Genomic DNA, 18,360 nt, shown 5'->3' on the forward strand with positions numbered 1-18,360 from the left:
TTGCCTTAATGAAAAAATCATTTCGTTGGGTGTTTTCCATGGGGGCCAAAGGGGATTGTCAAATGTCTTTGTGTGCGTTTCATATTTTTTGTCATGTGTGTGTTATGTAAGACATACCTAGTTAAAGATTTTTTGCGCGAATACAAATCTTATTTTTGAGTTATTTACTTTTTTCTACCTTTTTTTTAATACATAAATATTTTTTAACGTATTTTTTGTCGTAAATATTTAGCCAATAACTTGAGACTGAGTCTAAGGTAGAGAGAGGAAGAGAATTTTATGGTGAGAGAGGAAACACTTTTTATAAACTTAGATTTTTGATTCAACTTTTTTTTGGAGCAACAGTTTAACGTTTTTATTTGGTTGTTTCAGGTGTAATATAGTGTGTATATATAGCTTCCGATATTGTGTAACTATTAATTAATATTATGCAGCAATACCTGCATAATCCACAATAAATTTATATATTTTCTTTTATGTATGTACAATGCATAACAAAACAAAACAAATCAAATCCATAATCGAAGAAGACCTGAAGAATGTTGAGAGAATTGTGAGCTGAAAAAGTTTGGGATAACTCGACCTCGCTATGTTCACAGAATTCGGATATTCGTAGATATTTTCTGTTGATTTAGACATCAGTCTCGGAGCGCCTCCTTCGTCCAGGGCCGCCGGCAAAATTGGCCGCAGCAAGACCCATGCGATGTTTCGCCTCCTGTGTGCCCGAATAGCCACGAGCCAAGCCAAAGTCCACAGTTCGCTTCGAGCTAAAAATCGATGATAAAAAGCGGGAAATATATTAGATATATACCTAAGCCAATCCCTGATCTCTGCTCACTTTTCCAGGTCGTTGCGGGCGCGTATGATGGTGCGTCCAAAGCGTGTCATCAGTTCCATCAGTAGGTCATCGGGCACCTCCTCCAGTTCGTTGTAGCCAGCACCGCCATAGCCTCCGCCTCCATTGCTCTGGCTATTTAAAGTCAGTCAAATGGAAAATTAGACAGAGTTTTCTTTGTTTGTGTGTCTGTTGTATGAATAATTCGCGGGGTCAACAGTGAAGATGCAGGATATCTAATTACTTTGGCTCTGTTCAATTTGACATTTGGTTGGACAGCCCCCGTTCCGTTCCGTTCATTTGCATGGAAACCCAATTATGATTTACCATTCAAGAAATTACTAATTAACCTTCAATGAATTTTTGATAGTTTAATTCTGCTGGCCTCCCCATCTTAAGCGGAAATTGTGTTTCAAATTCCGAGAAAATCATTATCTTTTCACTCTCGTTCTGCTACTCGAAGGATGTGTGTGTTCTACCCCTGCTACTCAAAGGATGCTTGCTCAAAATTTGTGGCAAAGATTTTTCTTTTTTTTTGGTTTTTGGTTCTGTCAACGTTTACATTTTGTTAATTGAAAATTGTTCCGTCGTGTGAGGACTTTAAATGTGCAGAAGACGCTGACAAGACTAGGGATAAGTGTGAAGCGTGAAGTGAAGGCTGCAGACTCATATGTAGGTCCTTTCCCAGAATTTCCATTTTCTAAAAACCAAATGCACAGCAAACAGTGTCGTCGTGTCTGTGAGCCAACTTTTGGGGTAATTGCTTTCGGGGCAAATATTTTTATAGCACCATTTTTTTGAGATGGTTTGCCAGAATTTAATTAACTTATGAGTGTGTGTGTGTGTGTAATGTAATGTAATGTGTTGGGGATAATCTACAACTACCTGGGCATTGGTGCTGCCTCGGTGCTCGAGATGGCCAACAGACACACGACCAGAAGGGCCACAGCAAAGCAAGCGAATCTGTTTGTCATCATTGTGGTGGCCAGGTCTATAAAAAAACAACAACAGATATGGGTTACATATACCACAAACTAAATACTAAATATATATTTAAAGCTAAGCGACTTAAGCTTAGTGCTGATACTAGGGTAATTAAAAATCGATTCGACACCGACACCAGCAACGTCACTGGCACTGCCATACGAAACGAAACGGAAGTGAGGCAGTAGACCAGGTTTTCCATTAAGTGATTCATTAACTGCTCAACGAAGCAGGCGACAATTCCACACCCAGTCGACAGCCCAGTCAACCACCGTTACCATTCCCATTCACAAACCAATCCTGCGAGAACTACTCTCTACCCTACAGCATGGGCGCTCTCTTCTCTTGAAGGGCGTAGCATTTGCTCTACGCACAGTAAAGGGTAGCTCCCTCCCTCACCCACAGTCTCTTAGCAAGTCATTTGCGTTGGCTACTTGCTAACAGCAGCGAAATGAACTGTTTGTTGTCTCTCCTGCGCTGTTGCTTTTTTTTGCATTGCTCCACTGCACTTCCTGCACTTCCTGTCACTCCCTTCCAGTGCCTTCCTGTTTTGCTGCTCCTAAATGCCGTTGTCGTTGCCTTTGCCAGTGTTATGTGTACTGTGTTGCAAAAGTTTGACATCATCATTGGTGGAACTGGGGCTGGGGCTGGGGCCCTGACTTCCCTTTGACAGCTGCTGACAGCTCGAGAGACACAAGTCCCCGGACACGCATCATTGCCCACGCAACAGGCTGGACAAATGAGATGCTTGACGCTTACACCTCTCATCGAAGTATCACAACTCATTTGGATACATTTCCTTTATGCAGGGGGTAAACATTTGTCATGGTCTTGAACTACGATTTGGATCATTTCCTTTAGTCAGGGGTTAAGCATTTCTCATGGCCAAGTTCTATTGGGAGCGTTCTATGTCTAGTCTTAAGTAGCTAGAAGCACCAGCCTATCATGTACATTGTTTTTCATATTTTAAACCACTTAAAACCTTCATTGGGAATCAATGTAAGCACAGATAAGATTGTAACTTCACCTTGAGTAGTGCTTACATCGAGCAGACCTTCACAGAACTCTTGAGATATTCAAAATCGCTTTATTGATTCGCTGATTTGTTTAGGCCACTGGTGCAAAGCCAATGCGGTTGTTGCCCAAATCAAACTCGGTGTAGTACCGGCCAATGAAGACATCGCCCAGGATCCAGAAGTCGGTGCCCATGTACTCAAAGGCGGACATGCAGTTGCCGTCCGAGAGGATGATGTAAGAGTCGGGTGTCAGGGTGAAGTCGGTGCCGCCAATGTTGAAGGTCACATCGGGCAGGGAGCTGACGCTGGAACAGGCCACATAGCCATCCTCGTCCACGCTCAGGATGTCAACGAGAATCTCATAGGCCTCATAAGGTGCCACAATGAGGGAGGTGCCAGTGTCGGCAATGGCCTGGCAGTCGCTGCAGAGGGAGTTGCCATCGGAGCTGGCGCTGGCCATGGTGAACTGCCAGTAGCCTTGCTCGGAGATGGGCACATAGGTGAGGGCACCGGTGTAGAGGGAGGAGTCGGAGCCACCAAAGATCAGCTCACCGCCATCGCTGGCGGAGCCGTCGCGGGCCAGATAGAAGGAGAACACGGACTGATCGACGAGACCCTGGGAGACCATGTTGTAGAAGACGGGAGCGACACCATCGACGGCGAGAGCCTCGTAGGCCATGCCCAGGATGCCGTCAAAGTTGGCATTGTTGAAGTTGGTTCCAGGCTCATTGGTGGACTCAGCAAAGGTCTGGCTGGTGACTGTCAGTCCATTGACATCGACGGTGTCCTCGGACAGGTAGCCGGTGAGGCTGCCAGTGCCGTACTGAATGGAGAAGTACTCGCCGTTGGCCACATAGCTGCTGCTGGCACTCGAGTCGTACTGGTTGTGGGTCAGGCAAGCGTCACTCTGGCAGGTGTTCGATGGCACCCACAGATTCGAGGAGCCCGAATCGAACAGCACCTTGAAGCTCTGGGCTGGAGTGCCAATGCTGATGGCACCATAGTAGATCATGTTCATTGAGTTGGCCAGGGTCTCCTCGTTGAGATCACGGGCCTGGGGCAGCTGGTACTTGGTGGCCAGATACGCCTTCTCAGCGAGCACATTCTGGCGAGTCTTCACAAAGTTCTGCTCCTTGAGGACGGGCACGCGGTGCAGCTCGGCACTGGCCACTGCCACCAGCAATGCAATCACCGCAAAGGACTTGATCATCATCTTTCTTTCGGTTTATCTTTCTTTGTAGTCTACTGAAGTTCGACTAACTGCCAGTGGACGGGCCCACATCCAATTTATAGCTATTTGGCCATCAATCAAAGGCACAAAGATAAGATTGGGATACCTATAATACCAGACACTTGAAAATAGGTTTCAACAAAATATATAGAAGATAATTGTAATCCTATTTAGAGGGCGGCGCATGTCAGGCGTTTCGACTATCTTTTAGATAGTGCAATTCATTCGTAAGATATAAATCCCTAAATGATTGGACTTTGTTTTGATTTGAAAGTTAATTTACAGAGCAAACAAATATTTGTGATAATTAAATATTCTGCTGTGGTCGCGTGAGGTTCAACATGACACACACTTTTAAGGGTCTTACTAGCGATATAATTTTGGTTACTGCAGAGAGTTAAACTTAAACTTTTCATTATCACAGAGCTGTCAGAATGTCAATCGAGCAGAAGCCCAATGAGATTTAGCCGCTGCAAAAATGTTTCATGGAAAGAGGGGATTCGCGGCAATGTGAGACGCACCTTTTACAATTAAATGTCTCAAAATGTATGTTTGTTTTGTAGAGTGGCCGTGGCTTTTATAGCATTTTAAGTATTTCAGTGTGTCTCTGGTTCCAAGTCTCTTCAGCTAAAAAATAGCATTAACATACAGAGTAAGTAGAACAATAGCAATTCAGTTCTATTTTCCACAACTTTGTAGACAATAAGAATTAAAAAGCATAAACAAATTAACGAAAGAGCCATTTACCAATAACCAAAATTAGATAAATTTCCAATTTCAAATACTTTTTCCAACTCATTTTTGTCATGCAACTTGTAGAAGAAATCACCTATGGAAAAAAGCATCATTCCATTTGGTTGATTTAATAGAAATGAGTCTGACTAATTGCTTTTGGCCACCTTCCTTCTGCCTTTGCTGTACGCCAGAGATTCAATTCCAATCCAAGCGTTTCACTTTCGCCATCTACGAATCCACTCACCCATAAAAGTATATTTGCTTGGGCATATAAAAGCAAGTGCAGCTTCCCACATTTAAAGTCCCTAAGTCCTTATTGAAATCCGATTTAAAATCAAATAAAATGTTACTTCAATTGGCAGAGCCGGGAAACCAACCGAGAAAGGACAATGGCGATCAATGTGTGCTGATTGACCAAAGAAAATGTGCAGAAATTGTGAGCTCTCTGTGAGTGGGGGTTTTCTTTTTGCGGCTTGCTGGGATGTGGTTTAAGCCACAGGTTATTTTCAATGGGTTCTGGCCATTCGCTTATCGGTGAGTGCTGACCGCACTGCCAGTGTGTCGCCACCACAAGGTCCAAGGAATGAAGGAATCCAAAAACGGTTGAGTGCACTGCACACTTTTTGGGGGGGAGAAATAAAGTAATCAACGGATTTTACGCAACGTTGGGCAATTTCGGGCACACAGTGCGTATGATTACTGTTTCTGCGGTGACATTTGGTTTGGCAGTTATAAGGCAGGTGCCCTCAGGCGACAAATGCCATGCGGGTCGTGTCGGGTCCAATGTCCTGGCCCATCTCCTGCTCTCCGACAGACACTCGCTGCAAAACCGTTTATCAATCATTTTTGATTTATGACCTCCAGTGGGCAGAGGAGGGGGGGGGGGGGGGGGGGGGGGGGGGGGGGGGGGGGGGGGGGGGTCGGTGTGGAGTGAATGGCCACTAGTTGCTCTTACTAGTTCGTAACTACAAAGCCCCCGAGGGGTGCATGCTGGGTCATCCAACTAATCGAACAAAGAATCATCCGAGTGTGAGTGCACACATACACTCACACATACACTCAAACACTTGCATAAATTTCGATTTATTTTGTTTTATTTGTTTTCCCTGTCCGTAGGCCCCCAAAGGCAAATAAAAATTAACCAAATATGTATTTGAATAAATATTTGAAAGCCTGAATACATTTTGAATATTGTGAAGAAATGTTTGTTTCGGTCAGTGAGCAGCAAACATATTCTCATGCCCCGACTGCTTCACACTTGACTGACAATCGGAATTAGTTGTCTTCCTGTTCATCCGGCCATCGGGTTTCCTTCCGCTGATTGCATTTCCCGCAGCTTTTCTCGTGCACTGACTCGCATTTTATACACTCCGCGTGGAAGTCATCCAAGTGTCAGCGTCATTTAATCGAGTAATATATCGCTTCAAGTATGAAATGGGCATTTAGCAGCCAGGCAGAGGAGAGTCAGGGCATGAGGTTGCTCTATCAGTGACCTTTGGTGACACTGCAGCAGCAGAAGAACACTCACACTCAATCAAGACAGTCAAGGGACCCAACTAAAAGAATTCCTAAACAAATGCCGAAAGAAAATGGTTTTTAATTGAATGAAGAAGAAAGATTAAAGCGGAAGTTTGTAGAGAATAATTCAACTGCAGAATAAGAATTTAAAGAGGTCTCTAATATAGTTTAAAACAAAGTCTTTTCTGTCTTTCTTTTCACATTTCCACATCCTATTTCATAACCGTTTCTCTATAAAATAACAGCACGTCTGCTGTCTAGTCCAGACACCTCTCATTGCACAACTTTCCGAAACTCCTTCCAGCCAACAAATCTCATTAAAACTCAACTCAACTTCAAACAGATGTTCCAAAAATCAAAGCACGAGAGTCTAATCGGGCATTAAGTATCTCCTTGAACTCCACCTCCCGCTCCATCAATTCGAAATTTATCAGAAACCTTGGGGGCATATTCAAATCGCATCAACTGGAAATGGCAAAGCGTTTAACCAGGGTGTTGGTAGTCAGCTTTTGGCCATGGTTAACCCAAATCAACTGCTGCTTAGTCAGCAAATACATTTGTCTAATGAGATCCTTGGCTATACGCATACCACTGGGCACCACAAACACATGCTCACACAAAGAGAGACAAAAATCCCACCTTGACCAAAAGCTTTGGGATTCGTACAGAGAAACAGGCATGGGCAGGGGTAGCATGAAGACTGGAACTTTAAGAACACTGTACTGGAGGCTGCAGCCAGGACTAAAGTGAAATACGAGAGTCAGACATTGAAATTGCATTGCGTTGATTATGGTGTCCAACAACAAGACATCTCCTTCTGGCCCTCGACGTGCCCCTTGGCTTTTGTCGGCTGTGGAAGCCCGGTGGTGGCCCGCTGCGTTGGTAACTGAAAACGTACTTATGATTGCCGCCGTGGGAGTGGTAGGACTTGGAAGTGGCGGGAACTTCGTCCTGTGTTGGGCGGGGGGTCACAGGAGTGGGTCATAGTTGAAATTGAATTTGGGTCATTCAATCCCAATGCCAGGGCTACACGTTGAAATGAATCTTTTGCCCTCTTCCTTGAGCAAAACAATTACAAATAAATATATATGCGGCACGTGCTTTCATTTTGTTACCCTGTAGAAGGAAGCTCACTGCGGAAGGTACATAGGTTGGGGTTTAGGATGGATAAACATTCACAACAGTTTATATTTAATTGAATACCCTTTTCTCTCAGTGTTTAAGGACCACTTAAAGCAAATAAATTCTTAAAGAAATTCCTCTTAACTCTGTCAAGGAAAAGAGCAACATAATAATTATGGCAATTTATGGAACCACAAGCCAGAACATTAAATTTTCATATACCCAAATGAAAATTGCGTGTACGTTGAATGGATAGAGAGGGAGATGAGATGGTAGGAAATGGACTAGGAGGGGGATGCCTGTCACATCAGGAAGTCGTACAGCAAAAGGAAAATTCCTCCTGCCGTGTTGTAATTGGCTGCTTATTGAATTAGTGACAAAGTCGTGGTTGTGTGTTTGGGAACACGCTGTTCACAGTGTTCTAGGCTGCCAGTTTAGATATTCATCAAATTATATGTATGTATTCCGTTTGTCAAATTAAGCAAACAACCAAGAAGAGACACAGAAGATTGATTTGGATTTGTCTTGGCAGCAGACGACATTTGCCTTGATTTGCCACCCCTGATTTTCGGGCTGTGTGTTTGCATTTGTATCTGCTTGGGCATCTGTGGCATCTTAGCTGATTAGTTGACTAAGCCACTGAGTGTACCGCAGAGAGAGATAGAGAAACCACAAGATAAGCTGGCTAAATATCCACAAACTGACCAAACAATCTCTGGCAAAAATCCCGCGCAAGTGTTTGGTTTCATCTAAATTCCAAGTAAAGATTTTCCCGAAGTTAAGGCAAGGTAAGGGTCTACTCATTTCAGGGGTAATCGCTTAGAAAATCCACTATAAATCAAAGAGAAATCAACAGCACATCACAGCACAGCAATTTGACAAGTTGAAGAACCAAATAAAATACTATCACTGAAAAGCAAACAATTTATGTCCATCAATCAAAGGCAATCAAAGGTAATCTCTCCTCCAGATAAGATATGAATTAACTTGGAAATTAAGTTATAATAACGCGTGATGGGTGCCTATACACTTGTTGTTTGAGATGATTTGATATGTTATATTAAAATATATAATCTTTGAAAACGTCACGAAAACGTCTAATTTTTGAGAATTTATTGGGAAAAAATTGGGCAAGGCAACTGAAGATAATGCCAGTAAGCAATTGAAACTAAATGCGATTAGAAAACTTAGGAATAGATGAGATTCATTGAGATTTTTTGAGCCTGACAAATTCTAAAAATATTCAAGGGTTCACTCAGGTTAATGACGGTTAGATAAGTTAGATAAGGTTATGATTCAAATAGGTTTATGGAGAGTCATGTAGAATAATTTGCAATTAAGAACAACCAGCAATATTCAAGCCAGAGTTAAGCAAGGCTACCGACCGAATTCTCTAAAGAAATCATTTAAAAACGTCTCCAAAATCTCATAAACATTTGCTAAAAATTTCAATTATTAAAAGCGTTTAATAACTACTACTTAAAGGTCACTTCACATGACATTAGCTAATTAAACTAATGATTATGTACCATTAAAAACATCACCAAAAAAATGCCTCAAAGAAAAGTTTTCCCTTCCTCGTGGGAGAAAAACTTTCTCACGTACTTTTCTTTGTACTCTTTATGAGGCACGACAGAGACACCAACGTTGTCGTGCTCATCGCTGCTGTTCATGTTGTGGATAACCCGAGCATTTCTTGAATGCCAAAAACAATGAACAAATTGTTGACCCAACCGGAGAAGGCAGAGACGGCAGTCGTCCGTTTTGGGGTGCGGCTTGTGGCAAAGGTGCCACATGTAAAGACAATGAGGTGGAAAAGGTGAGCTGAAGACAGGTGAGGCGAGGCGGAACATTTAACTTTCGGAGGCTAAAAGCTTTGCCCCGCCACAAGAGGCAAACTGACATCCTCCAGGGAATTGCCACGCGAGCGAGCTGTGCTCCGCCCTGCCATTTCTCGGGACTCAAACAAGGATAAGGATGAGGATATGGCAGAGGCTGTGGATGTGGCAGAAGCACTACCTGGGCACTCTTTACATTAACTTTAAAATTCATTGCGGCCCAAGGAATTCTTTTATTTTTGTTGTTACACCGTTTCCCCCTTTCTTCTTTGTGGCTGAATCTTTAAAATTGATGAAAAATTATGCCAAAAATGTCTGCAACAGATTAAAATAATTGCAGTCTACTCGAGCGGAGGGGTGTGCGTTGAAGTTTCTGTCAGGCAGTTTGGGTTTATGTTGAACAGAACAAGCCAGAAATTGTTCCGGCAACAGGTTTAGACCAAATGGGAATTTGGTGTTAGGCCAAAGGTTCATTCTTTCTCTCCTCTCTCTCTGCATTTTGTATTCAAATCTAGGGAATTTGTGAATTAGCCTCAGGTGATTTGGCATTGTTTTGTTTGTTTCATTTTCTTTTTGATTTTGGCTTTTTCTTTGCCACCATTTGTGACTTTTATGTGATTCTTTGATGAGTTTTCATAAAAAAAAAGGTCTCGAAGTTTGGTATAGCAAATATATTAAATAAATTATAGATACTCAGACATATTCAGTGCCGTTTTGGGAGACTCAAATGTAGAATATTTTAGGGATACAAGGCTGGAAGCGGCTTTGTTTCTTTAGAATTTTAGTTGTTCTCTGGTATATTTTTTGTGTTTAAAAATCTTGTTTAGTTATTCACGACTACTATTTAATAATTAAGGAATTAGTTTGGAATAATTGTTGGATTTTATAGGTGAGAAATATTTTTAAAATATTTTTCTTTCTTTATTATTTACTCATTTCCTGTTTCCGTATTGGGTATGATTGGACCCAATAATAGTGCTGCCTACTTCCAAGGGCAACGCAACTGAGTAATAAATATTGCCTACTTTTAAGAGCACAACATGCAAATAAGGATTTACAATTGCAATATGTGTGGCTCGTGTAACGAATAGAATCCATAGCAAAGCGATGAACTAAGCAAAGAATAAGAACTTGCAAAATACTTTTACACTTTTGTAAACTTTCCGCACACTCACACACTGCAGTGCCACATAACACACAGTGGCAAAGTGCGTCACAAAAAGTCGTAAAATATTCAAATGAGACAAAGAGAAAAGACGGCCAACTATGCTTTGGGGAAAACCCAAATGGAGTGAGAAAATTGTATATGCATTTGCTTATTTTTGAAAATTGTGTGTTCGTTTTGCATTTTTTTCAACAATAAAAAGAGAATATCATGGGAAAGGAACAAAAAGAAACTTGTGGCAAAAGTTTTGCTAAATACTTTGTGGAAGGAATTTTTTATAAGTGTGGGATACACATACACCAATTGCAAATCCCAATCCCCCGTCATCATGTGCACCAGTTGTCAGCATATACATATATACATATGCATACGTACATGTGTACATGTTTACGTATCGATGTCACTGCAGTGACTGTGGTGCTGCTGGGCTGCTGTTGGGATGCTCTTTCACTTTCGCTTGATTGCATTGTCAGGTCTCTAAGCTCAGGTCCCCGCCCTTCCCTCCTGCCGCAGGGACCAGCTCTCCAACAGTTGAGTCCTCTATTTGTTGCCTGATAAACTGCCAGTTAGAATGACGTTTGTTGGTTTTGCTTATGTTTTATGTGAGTATTGTTGCCACAAAGTTGTCGCCGCCTCCTACCTCCGCTCCTTCTTGTTTGCATTGAATTTCTGTTTCTGTTTGCAAAATGTAAATGCTGCTTCTCCATATCACAAAACTTGGAACTCTGCGCTATTGAAATAGTTATTCTGCCTTTAATTGCCTTTTGCTTTGGATTAAATAAAGTTTTTGCCACTTGAAGATCTTTCAAATAGCTGTTCAAATGGTTTATATCTTCCAAAGAATATGAATTGTTCTTTTGGAAACACTCGACTGGCTCAGTGAGCTGGAAAAGTACACAAGAATAGGTCCCCAAGGAGTATACTACTTATGGTTTCTGGCTTATGGATGGCAACAGTGGAAGACTCTTCCTGAGTCGAAGTTCCATCAGAGATCACAGAATGGAAATATATCATTGCTTAAATATTACATTGTCTTCATTTTAATATTTCCTTCAATTTCGAAATGAACATTTAAAGCCCCCAAATAAATGCCGCGACTTACATATCTTTTTTCGTTTCCAGCTGAGGAGCGTGAAGAGTATTTAATTTGAAAGCCGGCCATAAATGTTCAAATATTTTGTAAAGCGAATTTATTACAAAAAAGAAAACTTTGTCATACAAAAAATTGGGGGAGCAGCGAGGCAAATCCAAGGAGCACAATCCGTGGGCAAAGAGGCAGAGAGTCAATGGAGAGTTTAAGCAAACCCTCGGGAAGGAGGAGGTGGTCCGGGCACACAAACACACACATAAAAGCCATACCATCATCGCATATCTGAGGAGTCCGTGTGTGGAGGGGATCATGCGGCGTGGATGAGACGGCTGGATGCATGTCTTATCACAGAATAAGGAATGGCACGGCATTTCCCCTTGCGTGGCAGCATCAGCTTCAGCATCAGAAAATGCTTATAGGAAAATGCAACATAAAATACTTTTTAAATGTGAATAAATATTTGGCTGGGTAACGTTACGTTAAGCATAAAATACCATCAAAGGTGGCTGCCACAACGCTGTGTGTGGCGAGGGTAATGCAAATGGAGAGTGAAAATGTATGCCAAGAGGTTAACATTTACCAGCAAGCAAATTTATATCTCTACTGCAGGCGCGCATGAAAAATTTAAATCATATGCAAATAAATATTACCCTGAGAGGAATAGGAATATGTGCAATGGAAAATTAAACGAGAAGGGACGTGTGAGACGCTTCTTAAGCGTCACATCTGCACCTTAGCGGTGTTTTGTCAAATTTTACATATTCTCTTCATCTGTCATCTACATCTACTACACTTCTCCGTTAGCTCGCCGCCCTTCCCTAGACCCACACACTGCAGACTCGCGGCAGAGGCAAAGGAAGCGGCCGCACACAAATAAAAAAAACAAATATAAGCTGCGGGACGGGGTGGGTTAAAAGTCGGCAGAGGCAGAGGGAAGGCAGAGGCAGAGGGAAGGCAGAGGCAGAGGGAAGGCAGAGGCAGAGGCCGAGTAAAGCAGAATGTGAATGAGAGAATGTAAAAAGAACAACAAAAGCTGCGGGACAGGGTGGGTTTAGCCACTTGAAATTAATTTCTCCATTGTGGCTATAATAATAATCCAATCGGATCCCAATCCGATGATCCGGTGATCTGATAGATATGGTCATTCCCTACGGAATGGCGTTTTAAGTTTTATTTTATCTTCAAAATTGTAGATTTGGGAGGTTTTCGCCCTTTTACGGGGGAGGGGCTAATTTTTTAAATACACTGTTTTCAGTGTGAGCATACAGCAGTCTGGAGCCAAAATTTGGTGGCTCTAGCTCTTATAGTCTCTGAGAACTAGCCGACAAACAAGACGGACCTACGGACAGATGGCCAGACGGACAGACAGACATGGCTCAATCGACTCGGCCATTGATGCTGATCAAGAATATATATACTTTATGGGGTCGGAAACGTTTCCTTCTGTGCATTACATACAACCGTTATTCCCCACAAATACAATATACCCTATTTACTCTTCGAGTACCGGGTTTATACCCGGTACTAAAAAAATGTATATCATTATAGCTGAATTCTGGCAGAAAAACCCAACAAATGTTGATTGCTTATACAAAATAAATCCTCAAAAACCAACAACAAAACAACACCATCAAAAATACATAATATAATAAACCGCAAATTCGGCTTAAAGTTCTGCAAAAACCGAAACATAATACCCTTTGAACACCCGTTAGCTCTGATTACCCAAAAGAGTCTGCTCGTATAAGCTGTATCCATATTGGTTGCTTGCCGCAAAAGTAGGGTATGAAAATTATGTTAATTTTTAGGTGAAAGTTTTAATGATTTTGCCCACACTAAAACTCCACTCAATTTAACCCGAAACTCGTGTGTAACTTTTTATGCAGTTTCCAATTCAGAAGCCTAATTTAAGGCATAAACATAACTGACTGTAGAATCGTGCCTCCAATTACATTAACACCATAAAAACTGAACAAATTATGATCACAGTCGAATGCTGTACTTTGTGCCATAAGAATGCAATAAAGGAGGAAATAAGCCTCGAAATGCTGTCTATCTGTGGAGTATTTTATAATTAAATGAAGTCCCCTTGCAGCGTGTAAAACAGAGGACTCATTGGCAGGCATCCGAATAAAGAATTGTGCTCCGTTTCGGGTGTTTGCTCAACTTCCGCAGGGAGCATGGTAATTTTTAGCCGGAGATTCCCCCAGCTCTGCTACGATGATTAGCACGCATACTCGTATGTGTGTGTGTTGGTTGCGGAGCGGCCAAAGCTCACAGCCGGTTTCTGGAACACAACACTGGTAAAAACAATTTAATTAATAAAAATATGCAAATTTAATTAGACGAGCGGACAACCGGGGGATCGCTTGTTAGGAGCAATTTTATTCGAAAGTTTTCTAGACCATTTTGGGTGTACGGTTTAAACCCTTTTTTGCTGGTTATTATCCACGCTAAGGTGGAGAAATTTTTCTGCGCTTAGCCACAATCAAGTGGCGAAATTTACTGCGTTTTAGCCACTGAAAAAGTATTGAATTGTGAGGGGGTTTTCTGCCTTTTTGAAGACTTTCGTAAAGCTGTTTTTTAATTGATGTCGGGGTATTGGGTTAGGTTCACCTTCAAGCTTCCCACTTGAATTAATTGAGCCTGAAAAAAATACCACATCATTTCCCTAAGACCCAGGGAAAACCAAGAAAGACCATTCCAAAAGAGAGCATTTAGATGCTGGGAAATCGGGGAACCCCCATTGAAAAAGAAATCATGTGAAAGCAAGTACGACTGGCACCCAAATCAACTGCCTTCTTACGTCTTTCCTGCTGCCTATTGAGGTATTTTCATTTTGCAAATTTAAAGAAAACAACAATCCCTCCCCCTAAAAAACAAAACTGTCGCAGTTCAAAGCATTTAAATAAATACCCCAGAGTGGACTCTTAAATTAAGTAGTTTTCAACGCCTGTCAGTTCCCATTTTGGTGCACCTGAGCCACAAGCTCTCTGTTCTCGTGTTCGGTTCTGCCAGCTCCGACAGTTTGCCCCAAAGAAATGTGGTATGTAATATAAATAAAATGCCCAAAAATGTGTAGGAAATTGTGTGGGCAAAAAAGTGGGATGGAAAGTGTAATTTATTGATTGAAAATGTAATTGCAAAAATAGTATTTGTTGCTTCAGGGATATCCTCTTGGCTTTGGTGAGATTTATGAAGTATATTTTGGTAGAAATGAATGCTGTATTTATTTTTAAAATAGATTTGAAGTCACCCAGAGAAATTGAGATCATTCCATTTCGTATTTCACAGAAAGAAAACACATTTAATGAGTTCTTTTTAATGGCATTCCAGTAAACAATCAAATTTATCGCTGTATACGAAAGAGTGTGCAAAAGAAAGGGATTAAAAGGATTTCATCTCCTGTTTCACAGTGCAAAAACAAATCACTTTTCCTCTCTTACTCGTCAGCTAAGCGGCTTTCGCGCTGCGTCAGACTTAAATAAATGTTTAATGGTTATAACTTTGCAATTATTTAGTTTCTGGATTTTTCTATAATTTTAATTTGCTTTACATGCTGATTTTTATGTCACTTTTTCTTAAATTAATGAAAAGTAATTGATTATTTGTTAATACATTAATGGACATTTGTGGCTATAGCCAGAAACATAATTGATTTGCAAAACGCAGAATTCAATTGAATTTAAAGTAAAGTTCAGTGGGATGAGCTCAGTCATTTGATTCGAATCACAGATGAGTAATTCCAGGGCAAATAAGGTTGATCTTTGGATGCGGGCGAAATTAATTTCCATTGCTTGAAATGCTTAAGAAAAGAAGTTTGGGAAAATATTAAAGAAAATAACTTCCCAGTTATATTTCAGCCAAGAACTTTGTCTTGATATTAAGCCAAGAACTTCCACTACATATTTAAGACAAAAACTTTAAGAAGCTAATGCCAAAGTTTCAGGCAATGGTGTAGGAAAACTCTCAACGCAACTACGGCCTCCCATAAAACCCCAAAAACTATCAAGACGATAAAATATGAGTGACCCGCAGCTTTAAAGCTTTAAATGATTGCGATAATCCAAAGGACTTACTCGGTAATAATACCAACGCAGGGTCGACTTCAATTTTGCAACCTAAAATAAAGATTTTACCAGATACAAAAAGAAATAAAAAGGTTGGCTAGGCCGAAAGCGCAAGGACGAAGGCAAAGCAACAAATGTCCCGGGATCAACACACATCATCGAGAAGGGACATCTTGGACACAATGGCGGACTGGGGGTTGCATGTTGACTTTATGGCTTAGGCCGGGGCTAAGAAACCATTTCCAAAAGGCCAGAGACGGTCCATTGCAGAAATATAAACATACATATTAAATATTTGAGCCATAAAAACATACATAATTAAGTGGAAGATGAAACAGAAGGAATAAATACAATCGTAAATACAGCCGCATATGTAAGAGGGTTTTAAATTTAAATTTAAATTTTTAAATTTTCTTGATTAGGAAATCATAATTTAGAGGACACATTTAGTAACTATAATTTCCTACAATATTCACAGAAATTCAAAGCAATTCAGTAAAGAAATAAAATGTAAAAAACTTAAATATTTAATTTAATTAAAACTTTTAAAGAAATTAGAAGAAAGAAAAGAAATAAGTTTTCCGACGGCTAATATTATATAAAAACGATATCACTTTTAATTAAACAATTTTCATTGAAAAAATATTAAACAATATGTATATTCCCGACGGCCGAATTAGTTGATAATTAGCTCAATATAAATACCTTTCAAATTATGATGAAATAAAAAAGCCAAATTCTTTGATTTAAAAGGACGAATTAAATATTTATTTTACAAACAACTTTTTTTTAGATAAAAAAGATTTCCCTTGTCTTAACTTATTTTCTATTCCATTTTAACTATTTTATTATCATAAATCATAAATAATTAATAAAACTCACCTCTTTAATGCAAATGCACAGATAAAAACGGGGTTTCAATTTGCTTGGCACACAAATGTCAGTTTGTTAATATGTTTTATTTGTTACGAAAACTTCACTGGAAAATGCACGGAAACTAAGTTCAAAAACTGATTTAGAATTTAACAAAATTTTAATAGGGTTAACATTAACCATTAGCTTTTGCTTCGGCTGCTTGGTGACTGCACTGCTTTGAGTGTGAAACGTGAGTGAAATCGGCAGCCCAAGAAGCGCGCGATTTATACGAGGCGAAAGGCAAGCCGATGGCCAGCCGAGGATACGAAAGATTTCAACGGTTTCAGGCGGGGAGAGCCGATTGGACCGAGAGTACCGAAGTACAGAGCCCCGAAGAGCTCCCACAGCCCCCGCAAAATCTCGTACGAATATTTATGAGTTCTGGGTTTGGGGATTGTGCGCAATCATTGGAGGAGTGCGAATATAATACGTTTACGCAACACGTGGCAATTTGTGGTCATAATTCTGAGGCGATTTAGCTTTTCCCTTCCATGCATCTATGCTATCTGTTTATTAATCAAATTACGCACAATTATCGACTTGCTATCCATCGATCATGCTATCAGTATCAGGCACTAATCAGCCTCAGATTATTTTCAATTAGTTTCCCCTGGCAGCTGTCAGTCGTCAAATCCAATATAAATCCCCCAACTGAATGCATTTCATTGCTTATTAATTCTTTTGGGGCATTATCGAAATTATCTAATTGGTATTATGCTACAGTCATGGACTTCTCCATTCCATGACTAAGCATTAGAGATTATTATATAAAATATTGCTATCCACAAATGAGAATCATATCAATGCGTAATCATCATGATAAATGATGATGATGAAATCAGAAAATCACTGATAAAAATCATGGATAACAAAAGGTTATGCCCATTATTTTTTTGTTTAATTGAATAGTCTGTGCGTCTGAAAATTTTAGCGTGGGTAACTCCGTATGTACTGATAAATGAAGGTCTAAGGCTTCCGCCAGAGACACGCATATACTTTTTTCCAAGTTTATATACAAAATTATAGCATCACTTACCAATTTAAACTCCAATGGTAAACGCTGGTCGCTTGCACATTTGTATTTACTGGTGTTTTCATCTTGTAAAATTCATAACGAGAAAATATGTTGCCATTTGGAAAAGAATGGAAATGTATCCTAAAGATACGTACCATGCACTTGCCGTTTCCGCTCTCCACTTTACGCGACATTAAACGATTTTTGTTGGGGCCATAGCCAAAGCCAGAGCCCCTTTGTAACACATCACTTTCAATATTTTCCAGCTAACTACGTTTCACATAAACAAAATTTAAATTTTAAAACATTTTTGGAACACTTTGCAGCACTTGAGCAAAACTTTTATCCGTTATATTGTATATGAATTTTCAATGGATTTCTCTATTTATTCTGGAGATGATAAAAGCTGCAAATCTTTTTTATGGTTTCTTGGTTTTATGCTTATGGTTTTCCACAAAAAGAGTTATAATTAATAAATAATAATTAATTATTAAATTAAGTGCCACCAAAGAAAAGGCTTAAGAGGTAAGAAAATAAGGGCCAATAAATGTCCATGGTACACGAATTTTATTTAGCTCCAGGCTCCAGGCTCCAAGGTCTCGTTCTTCATACTTGTTTGACCTTTCTGCATCAGAATCGACACAATATGCGAAATATTCTTTGACCTATCCCAAGTATTCCACATTCCCCAATCTGTGTAGGATACTCCACCCATTTAAATGTAACACTTTCGTAACACACGTCTATCAACTCGCTCTCTCGGTTTGTTCTGGTTTTGACAGTAGTGAAATCGCATGTAGGCGCATGAAAAAGGGCACAAAAATGG

General features: G+C 40.3%; 2 protein-coding genes across 3 annotated transcripts; both read right to left on the reverse strand.

Annotated features, from left to right (window-relative positions):
• Positions 1-60: 60 nt before the first annotated feature.
• Positions 61-17,822, reverse strand: LOC117587568 (diuretic hormone class 2). 2 transcript variants are annotated; one of them, XM_034278392.1, is made up of 4 exons: positions 17,690-17,822; positions 17,556-17,617; positions 839-970; positions 61-767 (listed from the first exon to the last, which is right to left on the reverse strand). In XM_034278392.1, exons 1-4 carry the CDS (start codon positions 17,726-17,728, stop codon positions 632-634), a joined length of 369 nt encoding a protein of 122 aa, XP_034134283.1. In that variant the 5' UTR covers positions 17,729-17,822; the 3' UTR covers positions 61-631. The 2 variants fall into 2 exon arrangements, with proteins under 2 accessions (XP_034134283.1, XP_034134284.1); XM_034278393.1 differs by lacking the exons at positions 17,556-17,617; positions 17,690-17,822 and adding exons at positions 1,718-1,826; positions 16,487-16,686.
• Positions 2,887-4,101, reverse strand: LOC117587565 (lysosomal aspartic protease). Its single transcript, XM_034278389.1, has one exon. It carries the CDS (start codon positions 4,046-4,048, stop codon positions 2,927-2,929), a length of 1,122 nt encoding a protein of 373 aa, XP_034134280.1. The 5' UTR covers positions 4,049-4,101; the 3' UTR covers positions 2,887-2,926.
• Positions 17,823-18,360: the final 538 nt, after the last annotated feature.

This window comes from Drosophila guanche, unplaced genomic scaffold (assembly GCF_900245975.1).
Source record: "Drosophila guanche unplaced genomic scaffold, DGUA_6, whole genome shotgun sequence".
Classification (NCBI taxonomy): Eukaryota; Metazoa; Arthropoda; class Insecta; order Diptera; family Drosophilidae; genus Drosophila; species Drosophila guanche.

Excerpts from the sequence above, each read along its gene's own strand:
- LOC117587565 (XM_034278389.1), bottom strand. The coding sequence starts at position 4,048 with ATGATGATCAAGTCCTTTGCGGTGATTGCATTGCTGGTGGCAGTGGCC.
- LOC117587568 (XM_034278392.1), bottom strand. The coding sequence starts at position 17,728 with ATGTCGCGTAAAGTGGAGAGCGGAAACGGCAAGTGCATG. Across the intron at positions 971-17,555 it reads TACCATTGGAGTTTAAATTG|CCAGAGCAATGGAGGCGGAG; the intron begins GTAAGTGATGCT and ends GACTTTAAATAG. Across the intron at positions 768-838 it reads GCCCGCAACGACCTGGAAAA|CTCGAAGCGAACTGTGGACT; the intron begins GTGAGCAGAGAT and ends ATCGATTTTTAG.